This window comes from Neolamprologus multifasciatus, chromosome 8, assembly GCF_963576455.1.
Source record: "Neolamprologus multifasciatus chromosome 8, fNeoMul1.2, whole genome shotgun sequence".
Classification (NCBI taxonomy): domain Eukaryota; kingdom Metazoa; phylum Chordata; class Actinopteri; order Cichliformes; family Cichlidae; genus Neolamprologus; species Neolamprologus multifasciatus.
The window spans coordinates 26,253,532-26,270,962 of NC_140446.1; the positions used below are offsets into that span (position 1 = coordinate 26,253,532).

At 40.4% G+C, this 17,431-nt stretch overlaps 1 protein-coding gene across 2 annotated transcripts in view; it reads left to right on the forward strand.

Moving 5' to 3' along the window:
• Positions 1-17,431, forward strand: part of dnah9 (dynein, axonemal, heavy chain 9) — a 223,534-nt gene that overhangs the window by 182,004 nt on the left and 24,099 nt on the right. For both annotated transcript variants that reach the window (XM_085171014.1, XM_085171015.1), the window contains 6 exons: positions 14-162; positions 2,987-3,114; positions 7,009-7,236; positions 10,104-10,295; positions 10,424-10,615; positions 16,435-16,605. In XM_085171014.1, coding sequence (XP_085027140.1) covers positions 14-162; positions 2,987-3,114; positions 7,009-7,236; positions 10,104-10,295; positions 10,424-10,615; positions 16,435-16,605 — 1,060 coding nt within the window. The remainder of the gene's footprint in view (positions 1-13; positions 163-2,986; positions 3,115-7,008; positions 7,237-10,103; positions 10,296-10,423; positions 10,616-16,434; positions 16,606-17,431) is intronic.

Below are 17,431 nucleotides of genomic sequence, written 5' to 3' on the forward strand. Positions count from 1 at the left end.
CTCTCCCTTACAGAGACTTTGTAGAGGAGAAACTGGGAAGCAAGTATGTGATTGGCAGATCACTGGACTTTGCCGTCTCCTTTGAAGAGTCAGGTCCAGCTACGCCCATGTTCTTCATCCTCTCTCCCGGAGTTGACCCTTTGAAGGATGTGGAAAAACATGGTAAGGCTTCTGCATGTTTTATCTTTAAAAAAGCTTTTAAATCCTGCTTAAAAGTGTGTTCTGGACTTTTATAAGAGCGAACACATTGCCAGCATATCGTTTCTTTTAGCTGTGTAGGGTTTTGGGTTAGTTATTAAGAGGAAATGCCTTGTCTACCTGCATGCATGATTTCAAATTTTAGTTCTGTTGCATAGGATTATCAGTCAGAACAACACATTTGTAATGTGTACCTGCTGTAATACCAGCCATCACTGCCAATGCACAACCAGCTCTGGATAGACTGAAAGGATTATACTAAAGGTCAGAAATATGTGAGATGACACCACTGGTGTATTACGGCAACAGAAAGTAAATGTCATTGGTTTTAGAGTTACTTTACATTCCTTTATGAATAATGGGTGGGTGGTGGCAAGATTTTTTTTACTAGAAATATGGCAAAAGTCGAAGCTTTTGTACTGACCTAGGCATTAATTCATTTTTTGGGTATTTGAAATCAGCTGTATGAAATATTCAGATTGCAGGAATTGTTTCAGTTAACTGGAACAGATTTCCTCATTATTTCTCTTCTACCCAAGCATATGCATCGACATTTTTGCATTCAAGTAATGAATGATTTGTTAGGGTTTTTGTTGTTTTGTTTGTTTTGCCTTACTTGGGTTTCAGTTTCTCCTTTGTCGTCCTTTTATCCTCGGATTAATTTATCACACAGACCCACTTCAGCGTAATGTTGAAGTGTTGGTTTATGCCCAACACACTGCATTATTTGTGACTATTTTTAGATGCTTCATTTTTATAGGCATCACCAGGTGATTAAATCAACCATGGAGCTACTATAGGCTCTGAAACCCCCTGTAAAATCCTCCATCCTCTCCTAATACCATACCAAATAGCACTCCTGCTGAAATTGCCTCTAAGGGCTCTGATTATCGATTAGCAACACCCTCATCCTGACCATAGCCAATCACATCAAAGTTAAAGGTAACCAGCTGCTCCTGAGCTGATGAAAAGCAGCAGAACATGTTTTTCCCCATTATATTGTGTCTGTGGGGTTTCTTAGATATTAGGCTTTGGTGAGATTTTCATTAGACAGATTATGTGAGTTTTGTTTGGTCTGAAGGGCACTAATGGCTCCGAAACAAACATTTCAGTTTGATTTCTAACAAACTGGGCACAAATCACTCCAGTGTTTGAGTGAAATTTTAACCAGAAGGCTTAAAGTGGGGAACTAAAGCTGACTCATCTAATGATTATGATTTAAAGTGCATATTAGTTAGTTTAGCCTGTGTCCAAGGCATGGATAGTGCTTTAGCCAGAGGAGGAGATATTGTGGAATTGAGTCATTTTATTCAGTTCATTACACAGATTCATATCCAATAACTATGTAGCTTGTTCATATTTTTCCAAGCTATGCAGTTAGATTACATTTGAATAAGTGAGCAACTAGATCACTACTCTTAATGCTGATTATAATACAGTTTATCACACTTAGTGATTTGTGATGATTAGTGTAAAATGACTCCCACCTAAGAACCATTTGTGACGCTCAGTCATAGACTATACATTTAAAAATGGACTTCACCCACTGTTTTTGTGTTTCTGTTTTCTGTGTTTCTGTTTTCTGTGTTTCTGTTTTCTGTGTTTCTGTTTTTTGTGTTTCTGTTTTCTGTGTTTCTGTTTTTGTGTTTCTGTTTTCTGTGTTTCTGTTTTTTGTGTTTCTGTTTTCTGTGTTTCTGTTTTCTGTGTTTCTGTTTTCTGTGTTTCTGTTTTTTGTGTTTCTGTTTTCTGTGTTTCTGTTTTTGTGTTTGTTTTTTCTGTTTCTGTTTTCTGTGTTTCTGTTTTTGTGTTTCGGTTTTTGTGTTTCGGTTTTTTCTGTTTCTGTTTTTTGTGTTTCTGTGTTTCTGTTTTTGTGTTTCTGTTTTTCACTGTGTTTCTGTTTTTCACTGTGTTTCTGTTTTTCACTGTGTTTCTGTTTTTTGTGTTTCTGTTTTTCACTGTGTTTCTGTTTTTTGTGTTTCTGTTTTTTCTGTTTCTGTTTTTTGTGTTTCTGTTTTTCACTGTTTCTGTTTTTTGTGTTTCTGTTTTTCACTGTTTCTGTTTTTTGTGTTTCTGTTTTTTCTGTTTTCTGTGTTTCTGTTTTTTCTGTTTCTGTTTTTTGTGTTTCTGTTTTTAGTGTTTCTGTTTTCTGTGTTTCTGTTTTTTGTGTTTCTGTTTTTTGTGTTTGTTTTTTGTGTTTCTGGTTTTTGTGTTTCTGTTTTTTCTGTTTTCTGTGTTTCTGTTTTTTCTGTTTTTTCTGTTTTTTCTGTTTCTGTTTTTTGTGTGTCTGTTTTCTGTGTTTCTGTTTTTTGTGTTTGTGTTTTTGTGTTTCTGTTTTTCACTGTGTTTCTGTTTTCTGTGTGTCTTTTTTCTGTGCGAGGTTCTGTGTGAAATTTTGGTTTTCAAACTGACTGATCGCTTTTAGTTTTGCAACATTTAGCTTCAATTAGCATAGATTGGAACTAAAAGAGACATCTAGCATTACTTATAAGAGGAGACTAATAAGATATTAAACATATAAATAACACAGTTTATTACTTTCTTGGCTTATTTCTTTAACAGTTAATCAGAGCTTGGTCTGTACCATTATTTTGCTAATCTAGGCTAAGCACATTTCAGAGCTACCTCTCTGTAGTGCAGAGAGGTAGTAAAGATGCAGATGGATGCTAAATGGAGTTTAATAGACTAGCAAAAAGCGGCGCAGTTCAATAGACTGCATTTATCATTTTAGTCTTTGCAACTGTTTCTGCAACCAAAGTTTTATTGAAACAATTACTTTTTTTTCTTTCAGGGAGGAAGCTGGGCTACACATTTGACAACAAAAACCTCCATAATGTCTCTCTGGGTCAAGGTCAGGAAGTTATAGCTGAACAAGCCCTCAACTTGGCAGCTAAAAACGGCCATTGGGTCATATTACAGGTACAGCAAATATACTTTTGAAATAGGGACTGTGATGTTATTTGTTATATGAGTATCAACACAAATTCAGTGAGTTCACACTCCAACCAATATGTTTTCTGAAGATTATTGCAACAATCATATCAAGTAGATCCAATTATAGTTTGTGGTGTTTGAACACTAACACAAAAGGTATAAAATGACAATTCATTATAATTGTTAGAACATTTTGTCTTTCACTGAGTTGTCCCATGTGGTAAACCCATCCACATCACATAAAACGTGCCAAATTACAAAAACATATGTCTGTTATCAAATGTAGTATATACAATGCTGTAGACACTCGGAAAACAGAAACAAACACTTTTTGGAAATTGAATACAGGGTTCATTTATGTCAAGGATTTTCTATTCAAGGGGTGATTTTATGTGGCATTTCCTTTATCTGCACGTGTTCTGAATGAGGCATATTATCACTTTGTTTTTCATTGCATACTCTGGGATGTTTGCTTTCCTCCAAGGTTCGTCTCTGTGGAAAAGCGAATTTAATTTTCGAAGGAAATTTCCTAACTGAAAGGGCCACGGCATTATACAGTACAATATCTACAGCCACGGTGTCTGTTCTCCTCTTATCTGGAGGGCAAGGCTGGCTTTTGCATTTTAAGTGGAAACCTTGGTGGAATTCTAATGTGAAGTATCGACAGATATGAACCACAGACCAGGCACTGTGGGACACCCATTTCTTTTAATTCACACAGCTTGTTGGATTTCAAAAAAAAGAGAGAAGGTTGCGACAGCATCACTCTCCTCTCCAGACCCAGGATAGCACAGACAAGCAGTTGTTTAATTACCTTTGCATAAGAATCCCGATCGATACGCTTAAAAAGGCCTTGTCCCCCTGGCAACAAACCTCCTATTCGCTTTATCTGTCTGTTTGTCTGCCTACCAAGTGCCACCCCTATGGTACTGGCCAGGGAGGGAAAGAAAAAAGAGGGGAGGGGAGGTAACATATTCCCATCTATCTCCTGCTTAAACCATCTGTATCTTCTCCATCTTCTCTTTTCTATTCCTCTGCCCACTCTCTCATTCTGTGAAGTAACTTTGATACTTTGGTCTTATCATTTTCTCCACCACATCTACCATCCTATCAATCCTCCCACTTTTCCTGCTAACCTGCTATCTCTTCATTCCCCCTCTTTGACCTTCTTGTCTCAGTTCTCCTCCTACCTATTCACCACTCCACCTTTATTAAGCCACTGTGAGGCCTGGCTCCATCAGTCCAGGATCATGTTAATGGCAGATTCCCTTTTGCTGCTGGGTAATTATATTGGAGAGCAGCATCTTCTTCTCAGATGGGCACAAGAGACAAAATAGCAGAAACGTCAAAGCAGTCCAATGCATTTGGTGGGAGTATGTGTTTGCAGATTGGAGTTGAATATCTCACATTGGCCACGAGGCCAAAATCGAGTGGCCAGAACTTGCTGGTTTTTGAGCTTTTTGAGCTAGTGACAGAAAAAAGTCTCTGGAGGGCAGAAAAGATTTCATCACGATGTCCTCCCCTCACTTCTGAAAGAAATGATTCATAAATCCCACAATGACAAATTTCTCATATTACAGTCATGAAGTCTTACAAAGATGGCAATAAATAAAAAACAATTACAGCTACATTTAGAATATGATGCATGCATGTTTTTTTAAGTTAGGGTGACACATCTAAAGTGACATTTTGTAGTCTTTACAAATACAGTGGCAAACTGGAAGGAGCTGCTGGCTGCAGAAGTGTTTTTTCCGGTGAATATTGCACCTTCAAAGATTTCATAGATAGAAATCCATGTCTAGAAATTGATCATTTTTTTCAGTGGTTATGGGTATACAGATCCTGTCCAATGACTAATTCTTATAATATATCCTTCTCTCACCCCAACCGGTCGCAGCAGATGGCCCCGCCCCTCCCTGAGCCTGGTTCTGCCGGAGGTTTCTTCCTGTTAAAAGGGAGTTTTTCCTTCCCACTGTCGCCAAAGTGCTTGCTCATAGGGGGTCATATGATTGTTGGGTTTTTCTCTGTATCTATGAAGCGCCTTGAGGCGACTTTTGTTGTGAATTGGCGCTATATAAATAAAATTGAATTGAATTGAATTGAATTATAAGGTTTAACATGCAGCTTTAACTGTCCTGCAGGAGAATAACATTTGCGTCAGGTGAAATAAGTACATTTGCAGTGGAATTCTCATTCTGCAAGTTGTGGACATATCACATGACCTCTACAAATTACTCTACAAAGAGGTCCCCAGATAATAGCAGTGGCATAAAAATAGACCATTTATGAACCTTTAAAGACCTCCAAACCCTAGACTAAATAAATATGTATCTTTCGGCATTGGTGGATGTATGCCATTATTTTTAAATTTAGTCTCAAGGGCGTGTCATGCTGTCAGTGCCTGCAGTGTGTCAACAGTCCTGCTTGTCCCTCCATCCTGTTCACGATGTTCCAGTGTCACTCAGAGTCTGCTGTGATACCGCAGGGCCGCCTCCTCAGTGTGGAGCCCGGCAGTGCTGCAGCTCGTTGACCAACAGGTTTTTTGTTTTTTTTACGTGTAAAGTAGAAAGATTATGTGTGGGCACCTGCTCGTGTTTCTATTTGCTCGTCTGTGAGCCAGCGTGTGCAGTTGGACGTGCCATTGTGCCTTCCCTCAGGTTGTGTTTGATAGCAATGCATCAAAGACCTTGCCAGTGGTGTCTTCTAATGGGTTTTGGATTCAACTTTTATATTATTATGTAAATAGGTAACTTTCTGATGTAGTATCAGCGTAGTCATCGCCAGGGCTGGGAGGCCCTTATCGAGAAGACGTTGAGGGAACAAAAAATGTCGCACCTGAAAGTTAATTAAAAAGCCATAAAAACGCGTCTGCCCCTCTGTCTTGTTTGTTTGTCTGTCGGTCTCTTCGCCCCCTTCCTTTCCCCTTGCAGCCAGAGGATGAATGGTTTCATTACAGTGACAAGTTCTGAGGCAGTCTCTCACTTCTTCTGTTGGCTCTCTTTATTGCCAAACTATTTACATGCCAAGAGGAAAGGTTGTACTCTGGCTTGATGAAAAAGTGCTTGAATTTAGAGTTTTAATTTGTATACCATTCATTATTCTCTAAGGCACTGAGAAGAAAACTAGCTTATCCCCTTCTCAGCTCCTTCTGGACACTCTCGCTCACAGAATGTAAAAGTTTCTTCTCCTGTATTTTTCAATGACTCCCCCTAAAATCGACGTTCCGCTCCCTTCTGTGTCCCATCGTTTGGAAACTTCAGCCATCGTAAGGAAGATTAAATGTGGAGTGCAAAGGGAAATGAGAAAGTAAAGAGGCTTATGAATTAATGACTGGAGTTATTAGTGCTGTAATTAGATTTAGGGAATGGGCAGTGCTGCGTGGTGAGATCTGGGGGGTTTGGCTGACTCCTTATCATTCACGGGATATCCTGTAAGTGTCAGGACAGTTGAGATGGAAAATTGAGCTCATCCATGCTTGTGTGATAGTACAAGTCGGCCCTGCTGCCCGAACCGCACCGAGCGATGATATTGCAGAAACGTCATGGTAAAGTAAAGCCAGAGAACGGTCGTTTAATGGCAGCAACCTAGAAACGGGTTTCATGTGCTATGTACCATTTAATTTGGTGCCACATCAAAGTCACGGTGAAGCGAGAGGAATATGACACATTTTAATTGGTCCTTTTGCTAGTTGTTATTACAACAAATACACATAAATAGGCAATAGTTGATGCATTAGCATCAAGCAGAGTATTAAAGTATTGTGTGCACTCCATTAAAGCCCAGACTTGTGTAGTCTTCACCTCTGTTTTCTACACTTAAAAAAGCTAAATTGATTTGCATAAAAATGAGCCAGATTAACAGCAGGCTTTGCCCTTGTAGAACATCCACCTCGTGGCTCGTTGGCTGGGCACCCTTGAGAAACTTCTGGAGCAGTACGGAGATGGAAGCCATGAAAATTTCAGAGTGTTTATTAGTGCGGAGCCCTCATCGACCCGCGAGGGCCACATCATCCCCCAGGGTATCCTGGAGACCTCCATCAAGATCACCAATGAACCACCTACTGGCATGCACGCAAACCTGCACAAGGCCCTCGACAACTTCAACCAGGTAACACACTTACAGGTTTAATACCTGCTCCACCTTTATTACCTACCTACGCTTCACCATTGGAAAGCAACTTAGCGCAAAAGGTTTTTATATGGTTACATTGTGTCTAATTATGTGAAACTATTTGCCCATTGAAAGAAAGAAAAGAAAGAAAGTGTACTTTATTGATCCCCGTGGGGAAATTCCTCTCTGCATTTAACCCATTCACTCAGTGAAGCAGTGGGCAGCCAATGGGTGCCCGGGGAGCAGTGTGTAGGGATGGTACCTTGCTCAGGGGTACCTCAGGGTAGCTGTTCAGGGGAATCAAACCCCCGACCTTCCGATCATGGGGCCACCACTCTACCTACTGAGCGGCAGGGATTGTAACACATTTATGACATTTATAACACATTTGTAACACATTTATGACAATCCTAAGACAGACAAAAACATTTTAGCCTTCTTTAGCTTCTTTTTCTATGAACTTTTATTTCAGAAGCAGCAGACTGTGGTTTTAGGCACAGTTACCCTAAAAATCCACACTTACAGCAGAGAAGCAAAGGTAGTAGCTAAAGGAAGGCTAGATAAGACGAATGTTGGTCTAGGGCAGCTGGATGTGCCAATTAAAATTGGACTGACTCTTATATAGCACTTTATACAACATACCACATTCACCCAATCACTTACTTCTAAGCTTTTAGTGCTTCCTAGCTAACATTCATACTCCGATGGATGCATCGGAGAGCAGCTTGGGGTTAGTATCTTGCCCAAAGATACTTGGCATGCAGACTGGAGGAGCCAGGGATCAAACCGCTAACCTTACGATCAGTAGATGACCTGCTCTACCTCCTGAGCTACAGCCACCCCAAATGTAGACCTGTTTAACTTTACTTCAGCTAAATAAGCATACATGATAAGAATGAAATGAATGAAGAAAGTGCTTTGTGCTGTGTCTGGAATGATTTAAAGGGCTGCATCGTAATACTGTGTTTTTAATGTGAGTATTTCTGGCTGGTCGTAAACCAGTAGAGAGAAAGAAAATGTGATTTGATTGAAACTTGGCACAGAAAGCTGAGAGATCTGTGACCATTTTATTAATTAACTTTTTAGTTACACCCGCTAGTGGAGCATGAGGTTACAACTAAAGAAAAGAAAGCTATTTTTTGTAGCAGTTGAAGCGCCCGTTCCACAGGATCTTCTATTCTTTTGAGGCTTCTCTTGATTCTCTAGGATTTTACATGCTACCTACCTCTGAATGCTCATTTTCCTTTTAGCTGTGAGTGGCAGTTGAAACAAAACATGTCAGTTCCCGATTTCTCATCAAGTTGCCAATTTGCAGAAGTCTTGCAGCGAGCAGATGGCAGCTTCACCTTTCACTCACCCCGGAATTGCTTCTGACCTGAAGAGGACAGATGTGATCATTGCACATGCTAACGCTAAAAGTTTGGTTACATTCTGCTGTGAGAAAGAGGGATTACTTGACGACAGACCTCAGCAAAGTCCATTTGCTGATGTTTGTGTGAGTTATTGGAACACATCCAGACAATATCACTTTCCCAGACTATTCTCCAGCCCCATAGTTAGAATGGATCAGGGTGCTGCAGTGGCCTCTCCTAGCTTTACTTTACCTTATCAGTTCTTAGTCTCTATCTAAGCTTTACCATTACCTCTGTGCTTTGCTGCTAATGCATCTTCCTTTGCACCATTACCTGAGTGCTCAGTTTCCTCCCGGTCCATTTCCATGATCCTTAGTTTGCCGATGTGTATCTGTCTGATAAGAGCATCATGCTTGTGAGCCCTGCCTTATGCAGAGCTACAGGGAGGTCCACTGAGGGGAGGATGGGAGAATATTCCAATCATGTGTACTCAGTGAAAGTTAATCAATATTTTCTAACTCTCAGTGATCATCCATCTACACGGCAAAAGGCAGAGAAGTGACATTTCTTTTCTTTTGGTCTATGTGATGCATACAGCATCGCAGCTTGTAAACAGCCTCTGCTAGAGCAGTAATGTCAGCACGGTGGTACAACTAAGCTGTTGTGAATTTACTGTTTGTCTAAGCTAATCATTCAAATGATGAAATCATTTTAACAGTATCAGACCACACAGCTTTTTCAGACTCTTGCATACCCAGATGTTAATCTTGAAACTGTTGTCAAATCATAAATATCAAAGTGTGTGTTTCCTTGCATGTGCGATGGCTTCGACATGTGTTTATGCGTCCTTGTCTCTCTGCGATCGCACAGCATGTCGATTTTCTCCAGTCCACAGGTCATGAATAGAGGGGCTATGCATCTCTTTCAGCTGTGTTGAGCAGAGGAGTACCATACAGAATACTAACTAAATCTCCAAAAGGGTGTGTGCGTGTGTGTGTGTTTGTGAGTGTGGTAGTCAGCCTGCGCTCTGCTTGTGCAATCTACACGTGCATCGTCAGAGTCAGCTCCCCTGGGCACTGCAGTAGCGGAAGCGAAAAGGCCTTCGCCGTAGCACTCGGTGACACATGTTAGAATAAAGAGAATTTAGCCTTCCTATTTCCATAGGGGTTATTGGCAAGCTTGTTTAACTATCTCTCCCCCCTGAGATTACAGTGCCATTTATGTCCACTTTTTTATTTGCCTGTCTGGAATAATGAGCCCACGAGATAGTTGAAGGCTGAAAGCGCTTGACAAGTTGTGACAATTAAAAAAGGGAATCTCATCGGTTTTATTGCCATCTAGTCTTCTCATTGTCTGTCTTTTACCATGAAGCACTGCTGGGATCTGACAAAATATTGCAGATCACAGGGCTACCTGCCACAACTTTTTACCTGCAACATGCAGATATAACTCCAGTGCGAAGAGTTCGAGATGCCTTTTGAACAAGCCGCTTTTTGTTCTTTTGCGTTTCAGGATACGCTGGAAATGTGCGCAAGGGAGAATGAGTTTAAGAGTATTTTGTTTGCCCTTTGCTACTTCCATGCGGTGGTGGCAGAGAGGAGGAAATTTGGTCCTCAAGGTTGGAACAGATCATACCCCTTTAACACCGGAGACCTCACCATTTCTGTCAACGTCCTCTACAACTATCTGGAGGCAAATCCAAAGGTACACATGTTTCTTTACAAAGCCTGCTGTTTGTTATCTTAATTGGAAATCCGAACACGGGCGACCTCAGCTAAACACCAAAGGCCACTTTCCAGCAAAACAACATCCCCGTGCTCTGTAATCCCCAGGTGCCGTACGATGATTTGCGCTACCTATTCGGCGAGATCATGTATGGTGGTCACATCACAGACGACTGGGACCGGCGTCTGTGTCGCACGTACCTGGAGGAGTTTGTTAAGCCCGAGATGATGGAGGGGGAGCTGTACCTAGCACCTGGTTTCCCCTTGCCTGGAAACATGGACTACAACAGCTACCACCAGGTGAGGCAGATACGACTGGACTCATTTAGGCCATGAAACGTTAAATAAAGATAATGTAGCTACAAAAAGGACACGGCAGAAAATGAAAAGCAGAAACTCCTAGTGGAATCCGCCATGTAAAAGCATAGTATCTCCCACTTACAGTGCAAGAAAAATATTAAGATTGTATTCTTCAATGTGTCCCCAAGGGGCGTCGATGTGGCCTCCAGTAAATTAATGGTGGATTAATGTGGCCATAACTGAATTACTGTAATTAAAAGGTTTTCACCATCATTATTCCCCATGTACAGTGTGGAGTAGTACAATCCAATGCTGAATCAATAACAATAAAATGCTTCCCATATGGGTCCCTGGGACATAACAGATTGTTGTTTGAGTTACATAAATATTTCTCTGAGGTGGAGCCGCTCTGTGGGTGGAAACTGTTTGCCAGTAAGTCTAACTGGCAAAGTTAAATGTGAGCAAACCAAGAAGGAAAATTCATCAAACATAAAATGTATGCAAGTCAGAATAAATAAAAGCAGTTGGGTCATTGAGCTTACAGTATAAAGCATAAAACAACAAAATAGTAAAATAAGAAAACAGTTGGTGACAGCAGCTACAGCTGTGTGCTGCTAGACTTTGGGAAAATAGCATTTTGTAGGGTTTTCGTCGGTAATTGCAGCTCCTGTAATTCAATTCAATTCAATTTTATTTATATAGCGCCAAATCACAACAAAAGTTGCCTCAAGGCGCTTCATAGATACAGAGAAAAACCCAACAATCATATGACCCCCTATGAGCAAGCACTTTGGCGACAGTGGGAAGGAAAAACTCCCTTTTAACAGGAAGAAACCTCCGGCAGAACCAGGCTCACAGAGGGGCGGGGCCATCTGCTGCGACCGGTTGGGGTGAGAGAAGGAAGACAAGATAAAGACATGCTGTGGAAGAGAGACAGAGGTTAATAACAGATATGATTCAATACAGAGAGGTCTGTTAATACATAGTGAGTGAGAAAGGTGACTGGAAAGGAAAAACTCAATGCATCATGGGAATCCCCGGCAGCCTACATCTATTGCAGCATAACTAAGGGAGGATTCAGGGTCACCTGGTCCAGCCCTAACTATATGCTTTAGCAAAAAGGAAAGTTTGAAGCCTAATCTTAAAAGTAGAGATAGTGTCTGTCTCCTGAATCCAAACTGGAAGCTGGTTCCACAGAAGAGGGGCCTGAAAACTGAAGGCTCTGCCTCCCATTCTACTTTTAAATACTCTAGGAACAACAAGTAGGCCTGCAGAGCGAGAGCAAAGTGCTCTAATAGGGTGATATGGTACTACAAGGTCATTAAGATAAGATGGGGCCTGATTATTTAAGACCTTGTATGTGAGGAGCAGGATTTTGAATTCAATTCTGGATTTAACAGGAAGCCAATGAAGGGAAGCCAAAACAGGAGAAATATGCTCTCTCTTTCTAGTCCCTGTCAGTACTCTTGCTGCAGCATTTTGGATTAACTGAAGGCTTTTCAGTGAGTTTTTTGGACATCCTGATAATAATGAATTGCAGTAGTCCAGCCTGGAAGTAATAAATGCATGAACTAGTTTTTCAGCGTCACTCTGAGACAGGATATTTCTAATTTTAGAGATGTTGCGCAAATGGAAGAACGCAGTCTTACATATTTGTTTAATATGTGCAATATGTGTAATATGTGTAAAAGAACACAATATAAATGGATGTCCTTCAAGCATGCCTTTGATGATGGTAGACTTAATTTGACCATCGGTCCGGTCCCAGCACTTATTTCTCAAACCTCTGTGGCTTCAGTAGAGGATAGGCTGTTCATGTGTTGCTTAAATGATCCAAGATCCACTGGGTAATCTGCATTCAACTAATGCTGAGACAGTTTATTTGGTTCTTTAGAGCCATGGGATAATTGGATTTGAATCCAATAATTGGAGGTGACTGCACAGTCTGGTGGTCACTGACTACTGGAAACACAATAATACTGGAAACCATTTATAGCAACTGTTTGACTTTTTACCTTTAGAACAAATAATTACAATAAAGGTGAGTAAAGTTCTGAAGGTCACATTTAAAAAAAAAAAAAAAAAAAAGCAAAAACAAGAAAGTGGTGGGGACAGTAGCTCTAGGTTTTTTCATTAGAATGCACTTTTATACTAGAATAGAATAGAAATATTATTTTTTGTCACTCAGTTCACGAGCTGCAACAAAACAGTAGAGAAACAGAGTTTAGGAGTAAAATTCAAAGAAATGAGAAATGGTAGCTTTATTGAATTACAGTTTGTTTGTATACACATTGTCTTTTTGGGACCCACTCAGGGAAGGACACCCACTCACGACAGATGGCTGCCCTTCCCTGAACCTGGTTCTTCCAGAGGTTTCTTCCTAAAAGGGAGTTTTTCCTTCCCATTGTCGACAATTGCTTGCTCATAGTGGGTCAACCAATTGTTGTTTTTTTCTCTATTATTGTAGTATGTTTACAATATGTATGTTTATAATAAAAAGCATCTTAAGGTAACCTTGAGATGCTATGTGAATGCATTAATTTGAACTGAATAAGCCTGCCCACGAGCATTCTTGGGCGTGATACGTGTAATCACCTTCCATTTTTCAGTAACACAGTAATATTATGTATAAATCACATGGTAGTTATGTTATTTCTTGGGTTGTACAAGGTCTTGAATTATCTAAATGGTGATTAATTTCACAGAAGGATAGAAACACAAACCGTAAACTGTAAATGGATCATAAAACAGTTGTTCATAGGCTGAACTATGACAGATAACATAACACGTAACATCTTTCATGAGACAAATCACAAGCTGCCTCACATCAAATAAAACCAACAAAATGCAGACGTAAGACCAAAAAGGTTAAATCAGCACATCAGATAGAAAATGAAGCTGAAATAAACACATTTAAAAAAGTTAAAATAAAGTAAAATGCTACATTAAATATGCCAGTTTAAAAAGATAATTCTTCAATCTATTTTCAAACAGGCCCACTGAACTCACAGATCATAGACTGGAGGCCAGCGAGCACAGTGTGGAAGCTACACCTGCAAAGGTTCTGTCACTTTTGCTTTTTAGTTTGGATAACGAGCCTCTGATCAGAAGACCGTAGAGTCGTGCTGGTGACATATGGCTGTCAGAGTTCATTGGTGATTCACCATGCAGAGGCCATGCAGGTGAAAACCACAACTTTAAATTGAACTTTGAATTTGACGGGGAGCCAGTGCAGTGACATCAGTGGAGGTGTGACATGGGAGTAAATCTAAGGAGCTTGGAAATAAAAACCAACTGGACTTGTCAAGTTTCTTGAATAAATTTCACCTCTTATCCGAGAGGCTTCATCAGTTAATGGTGTAGAGCAGCGGTCTCCAACCTTTTTTGCGCCACGGACCGGTTTATGCCCGACATTATTTTCACGGACCGGCCTTTAAGGTGTCGCGGATAAATACAACAAAATAAAACTAGTACCGGTACTGAAAAAAAGAAGATTTATTCATAACACACGTGAAAAGACCCAGGAAAACCGAGTTAACGATAAAAACGATAACAAAATAACGCTGAAAACAGATAAAAACCCTGAAAACTATATATTTCACACCTGAGCCTCAACTCTCGCAGCCCGGTACCAAGCGACTCACGGACCGGTACCGGTCCGAGGCCCGGAGGTTGGGGACCGCTGGTGTAGAGTCCCAGATATTTGAGCCCTAGCAGGAGTTGTCTGTTAAGAGAGTCGTTGACCCACTATTGATCATGTTCCTCATCACATGAGCTGACATGTGAAAAAGGGTGTGGCTCTTTAGATTACCAGGACCTGGATGACTGAGAACCTGCACAGACATCCAGGGAGGTTTTATTGTGACAAGTTAAAATTGAGTTACAGCAATCAAGGCAAGATGAAATAAAACCATGAATAACAATCTCAGATTTTGATGCAATAAGTCAGAGTTTACTGATGTTTCTCCAATGATTAAAACAGGAACCAAACCTCTGTCCTGCAAATCCAATAATAAAATGAAAATGATCTGATATCCAAGACTGTATGCAGACCAAACAGTTTTGTATATTTTTCAACTTCAGAAACACATTTGAGGTTTAAAAATTGATGTAAAATCACCATCATAACAACCACAAAACTAAGAGCGATCATGGCCACGGGTCTGTGTGTTGTTGCTTTTTTTAATTTTGCGCTTGGCTTTGTGTTATAGGAAATATTGAAAAAGCAGTTATTTTGATCGTTGTCGCTTGAACTCGCTGAATATCGTTGATCTTCTATAGCCTCCGGTCACTTCTAATAGCGTCCTTTGTGGGCTGCTCTTAAGGTTTATAATGTAAACGTATTATTTTACAAAGTATCCCAGGCCATGCTGTGGAATAACACACACAAGACTTAACAAGCAACATAAGTAACAGATATTGTACATTCCGTTCTTTTATTTTATTTTTGGAGTTACAATCCAAACGCTCGGTTTAACTCCACAGATCCAAACAATCCAACCTTAAGTTTAACAATTTGATGACGTTATAGTGTTAATCCGCACACAGAGAAAATGGTAAGCTTTGGAAAACTGTAATGATGTTAATATTCTTCAGTCAAATTCTTTATATGACTCAGATTAAACCCAGGAATTCTTTTACTGGGTCACTGCAGTGCTATCTTAGTTACATATTTAAGACTGTTCGAATAAACCTGCAACATATTGCACATTTGCCCATTCCCTGTGTGATCACTGTTAATAATGTTGACATGGACATGATGAAACCAGACTGTGACAGCTCCAAGCATTATCACGTTACTGCTTCCCCTCACTTGACCTCACCATGTTTCCTGTCTGTTACTTGTCATTTAACACTAAACTGCATTGATGGGGTAAAATCCTACAGACTACACAAGCAAGGCCAAGTATGTTCAGGTTGCTTTAGAATTTATCTTCAGTCTTTGACGGCACAAACCAGCGTGACATTACCCTTCAGCATTTACGCAGTTCACATTTACTGCATGTGAACCACGAATTGTCATTGCTCTTGTGAGTCACAGGGAACTCACAAGGTGGTGGTAACTGAGTTTTTAGCTGTTTAAATTTGTCCAAAGAACAAAGGCTTTAAAGACCTTTGTGTTGTTGGAGGTCTGTTGGGCCATCTCCTACCGTCTAAAACAAACCTACTGTATATTCAAGAGAGGAGACAGGTGGAACAAGCACAAAGACAAAGCCAGCGAGTCAGCAGTTCTCCTCCACTTTCAACAACATACAGGTGTACTCGGTGAGTAAATGTTAGCCAAAAAGTACTGAGGCTATCTCAGAACAGCTGACTACAAAGTGTTTCTGTATTAAAGGCCAGTATATTTTCCATCAAGACTTTCATCAGGACTTGATTAGAAGAACTTTTTTTTAATTTAAGTGCCCCACAAAAGCCCCCCTTTTCAGTTGAGCTTTCACTTTCATCTGTACTGACTTAAAAGCATATTGATATTCATTATGGACCAGCAGATGGAAAATGTCACATTTCCTTTCCCTTGTTATGGTCATTAACAGTCTGTCAATTGATCCAGAGTGTTTGAATCTCCCCCAGAAATATCTCACCATTTATATGGCTCCATTCTTGTCCTTTGTCAGCAGTACTTCAAAAGAAACACCAGAGTGGAGAAAAAAGTGATGGTACTTTCTAGACAGGAAGCAATTGAGTTGCAAATTTCCATTTTGTTATATACAAAAGAATGAAAAGGAATCTAAGTGTAAATTAGGGTTAGTTAATCTTAAAAGAAAACAATACTTTCTGACTGATTCTGATAAAGTTCTGACTTTTTCCTGCTCCAGTACATCGATGACAACCTTCCTCCTGAGTCCCCTTATTTGTATGGCCTTCATCCCAATGCTGAGATTGGCTTCCTTACACAAACCTCGGAGACACTTTTCCGCACTGTCCTGGAAATGCAGCCGAGGGACAGAGGAGTGGGTGAGGGAAGCGGGACGACGCGTGAGGAGAAGGTAAATGCTTCATTTGTTTTTTACAGTTTAGTGAGATAGACAAAGTTTGCAAAGTACCTTTGTATTTAAATGTAGTTATTAGTAATTAGGTTGCATTGGGAACCATAAGATAGTGCTCTGAAAATACACTGTCTGTCATGGTCCTGGGTCGGTGACCCAGCGCTTTAAGTTTATTATTATCATTTTCTAGTTTATTATTATGATGATTGTTATTGTTTGAGTTCTCTTCGGTCTGAGTCTGCGTCTGTATCTCTGTCTGTCTATGGTGTCACCCTGTCTGTTTGTGAATCTGTCTGTTCAGTTCAGCGTCTTGTCTGGTTCCCTGTGTCTGAGTTTCCTGTTTTATTGTGAAGGTCTGCGTCTTATGTGCTCAGTTTATGTTTCCCCTGTCTCGTCAGCTGTGATTTCTCCCAGGTGTGTTCCCCTCCTGTCTCTCATCCCTTGATTACAGACGGCAGTAATCAACCAACACCAACCAACAACCAACACCAACACCAGTTGGCCCCTCTGGCGTGATATGGCAGCCTCGTTTCTGTCTGTCTGCCCCAGGGCAGCTGTGGCTACAACTGTAGCTGCCTCCACCAGTGTGTGAATGTGAGAGTGAATGAATAGTGGCATTGTAAAGCGTTTTGGGTGCCTTGAAAAGCGCTATATAAATCCAATCCATTATTATTATTATTATTATTATTAAGCCCTGTGTTTCTCTGTGTCAGTGTCGCGTCGTTCACCCTCAACTAGCTGTGTGTTCTGCTTCCATGTTTCTAGTGTTTAGTCACCTGCTCCAGTTTAGTGTTTCTTTTCTAGTGTTTCAGTCCTCAGTTCCTCT